General features: G+C 24.5%; 1 protein-coding gene across 1 annotated transcript in view; it reads right to left on the reverse strand.

Moving 5' to 3' along the window:
- LOC107628608 (casparian strip membrane protein 2) overlaps window positions 1-2,505 on the reverse strand; it is a 4,796-nt gene extending 2,291 nt beyond the window's left edge. Inside the window, exons 1-3 of the mRNA XM_016331236.2 lie at window positions 2,132-2,505; window positions 1,195-1,318; window positions 30-272 (exon numbers count right to left, since the gene is read on the reverse strand). Coding sequence (XP_016186722.1) covers window positions 54-272; window positions 1,195-1,318; window positions 2,132-2,382 — 594 coding nt within the window. The 5' untranslated portion in view covers window positions 2,383-2,505 and the 3' untranslated portion in view covers window positions 30-53. The remainder of the gene's footprint in view (window positions 1-29; window positions 273-1,194; window positions 1,319-2,131) is intronic.

Consider the following 2,727-nt stretch of genomic DNA (forward strand, 5'->3'; position numbering starts at 1 on the left):
ATATATATGTAAATTAATTAACAAAGTGTCTTAATTAATCAGCACAAATTAAATCAATGCTTCTTGGCAATAACCAAAGAAGACATAACAATCAAGAACATGAAGATGAGAACAACAATGAAGGAAGAGACAACTGCTCCACTTGTCTGATTACAGAAATCACTGTATTGGTTACAAATTGCAAGCCAATTGGAGCTTTGATTCCCATTGTGTGCTAAGTATACTATTGATGCAGCTGAAGCAGCACCAGCTGTTGCTAGAACAAGAAACACCTACAATAATAATATATAATAATTTCATCAAATCACTAAATAAATATCATATAACTAAGATTTCAAGAATAATTAATATAATCAAATTAAGATATATTATTATGAAAATGTTCGTTGGTACCAAATATAGTGCTTGTTTAGGCGCCATTAAGTTGATATAAAAAATGATATTTTTTTATTGAAAAAAGATTTTTTTTAGCATGTTTGATAAATTTATAGTAGTAAAAATAAAAATACTAAAAAATAAAAAATACATCTTTTTTGAAAAGTTACAATTTACATATTTTTTTATAAGATTTAAAAAAAAAAAGATATTTTTCACGTAATAAATAAACAAAAAGTACTTTTATATGGTTATACCCAAACATAATTAGTCACCAAAAAAAATACCCAAACATAATTGATAAATAAAAAGATTTTTTTGCATGAGATATCTAAACATAAAATTACTTTTACTTTTTTATAAGATCTTTTGAAAAAAGATAATTTAAAAAAAAAAATCTTTTCTTAAAAACTCACCCAAACAATCCCTAGAATAATACTTTAATCAATCTCTAAGAAATTTTATTTTAGCCAAATATTATAATATTTAATAAATTTTAATTATCAAATTAGTCTTTAATCTTTCATTTTGTTAGGTATTACCAAAATATTTTGACAAATCGATTCCAATAGACGAGAAATTCTGATGTAAAAATTGATTTTTTCAATTGAAATAAAAAATTAGTTATGAAATTAATAATTAAAATTTATTTAAAATGTCAAACTAAAAATTCTTTGAACTGAGTTGGAGTATTACTCAAATATATAATAAATAACCTTATGGATAAGTTGTCTAAAATGCATAAAACAACTATTAAAAAGAAAAAATGATTATTAATTTGAAATATATAATTTGTTACTATGTGAAAGAGGTAATTACAGAGTCTAAGATGATGAGGAAGAGTCTTGGTCCAGCTGCATGGGGACGTATGATGGCCACAATAGAGAATGGCAGTGATAGAACTAAGTACCCACCCACCAATGCCATTCCAATTACCAAAAACCTGCATTCATTTTCTTAATTAACCATTAATTTTTCTATTATCTGAAATAAATATTATGTATCCATGTATGATTATCTCTAAATATCTTAAATTTTTAATCGCGTAAAATATATTTTTTCTCTTTACTATTTATAATTTTTTTAAAATATTCTTAACATTTAATTTTATTTAATTTTGTCCCTAATATTTTTTTATTTATGTCAAAATTATCCGTAAAATTTTTTAATTTTGTTCTTAACATTTTACATGGAGTTAACATTTAGAGATAATTTTAACAAAAATTAAAAACATTAAGAATAAAATTAAATACAACTAAATGTTAAGAATATTTTAAAAAAAAAAGTTACAAACACTAAAGATAAAAAGTATATTTTACCTATTTCTAATCTATTGATTTAGTTAAAACAACGTTTATTTTAAAATAAATGGAATATTTTAAGTGACACAATAAATATGATTTCGTCTAGAAACTCAATTTTTTTCAACCTAATTTTTTAATCTTAAATTTTAAATCATAAATCTTAAATATTAAATTTTAAATCTTAAATTCTCTAAAAAATAAAGGTTGAAAAATAATCTTATAATAGAAATAGTTGACTAATGTTGACTAATTAAAATTAATTTTCTATACTTATTTTTTAAAAAATATATAATTTTCCTCTAAACTATCTAAAATATGTAAATTTATCTGATCTCAAATTTCTTAGCAAATTCATAAAATAAATGTGAGTCAACATAATAATTAATCTAAAACCAAATGCATAAACATAACACAACTCTAATAAATAGTAGAAGTTATTAAGCATGACATACGTGAAAGTGGTGAAGCTATCATAGCTAGCTTCAAACTGAAAGTATTGAGTGAAGAAAGGGAGTGTCTGATCGGCGGTCGCCATGGTGGCGGCCGCACCGAGAGCGGCCGCAACGGCACCTAACCTTAAAATAAAATCCATTATGGCCAGCCCTTTCTTCCACCCTGCTGGCCTTTGTGGTGCACCAAGCAAAGGTGCTTTTCCCTTAATAACATTGCTTGATTCTGGCACAATATCTATGGTGGTTGACATTTTTCTTTTTTGGCTTTGGAAAATTAGGGAAACTTAATTAATTAATTAGTATATATATTATATAGTAGTGTCTAAGGATATGTGAGATTGTAATATGAATGGATGTGTAAAATGGATTGAATGTTTTGAGTTTATATAGAGAATTAGGGGGATCATAAACATTTGGAAAAGTCAACTATATGATACATGAGAAGTCAAGTTGAGTTGTTTGGAAACCATTTCCACTATTAGCTACTTTTTTTTATGACATGAGAGAATAGAGAAGTTAATATTCATTTTATTTATTTATTCTCCTTCTTATAATTAATTAGTGTTAATTGACAATAAATATAATTTACTAATAAA

Source organism: Arachis ipaensis, chromosome B02 (genome assembly GCF_000816755.2).
Source record: "Arachis ipaensis cultivar K30076 chromosome B02, Araip1.1, whole genome shotgun sequence".
Lineage (NCBI taxonomy): Eukaryota > Viridiplantae > Streptophyta > Magnoliopsida > Fabales > Fabaceae > Arachis > Arachis ipaensis.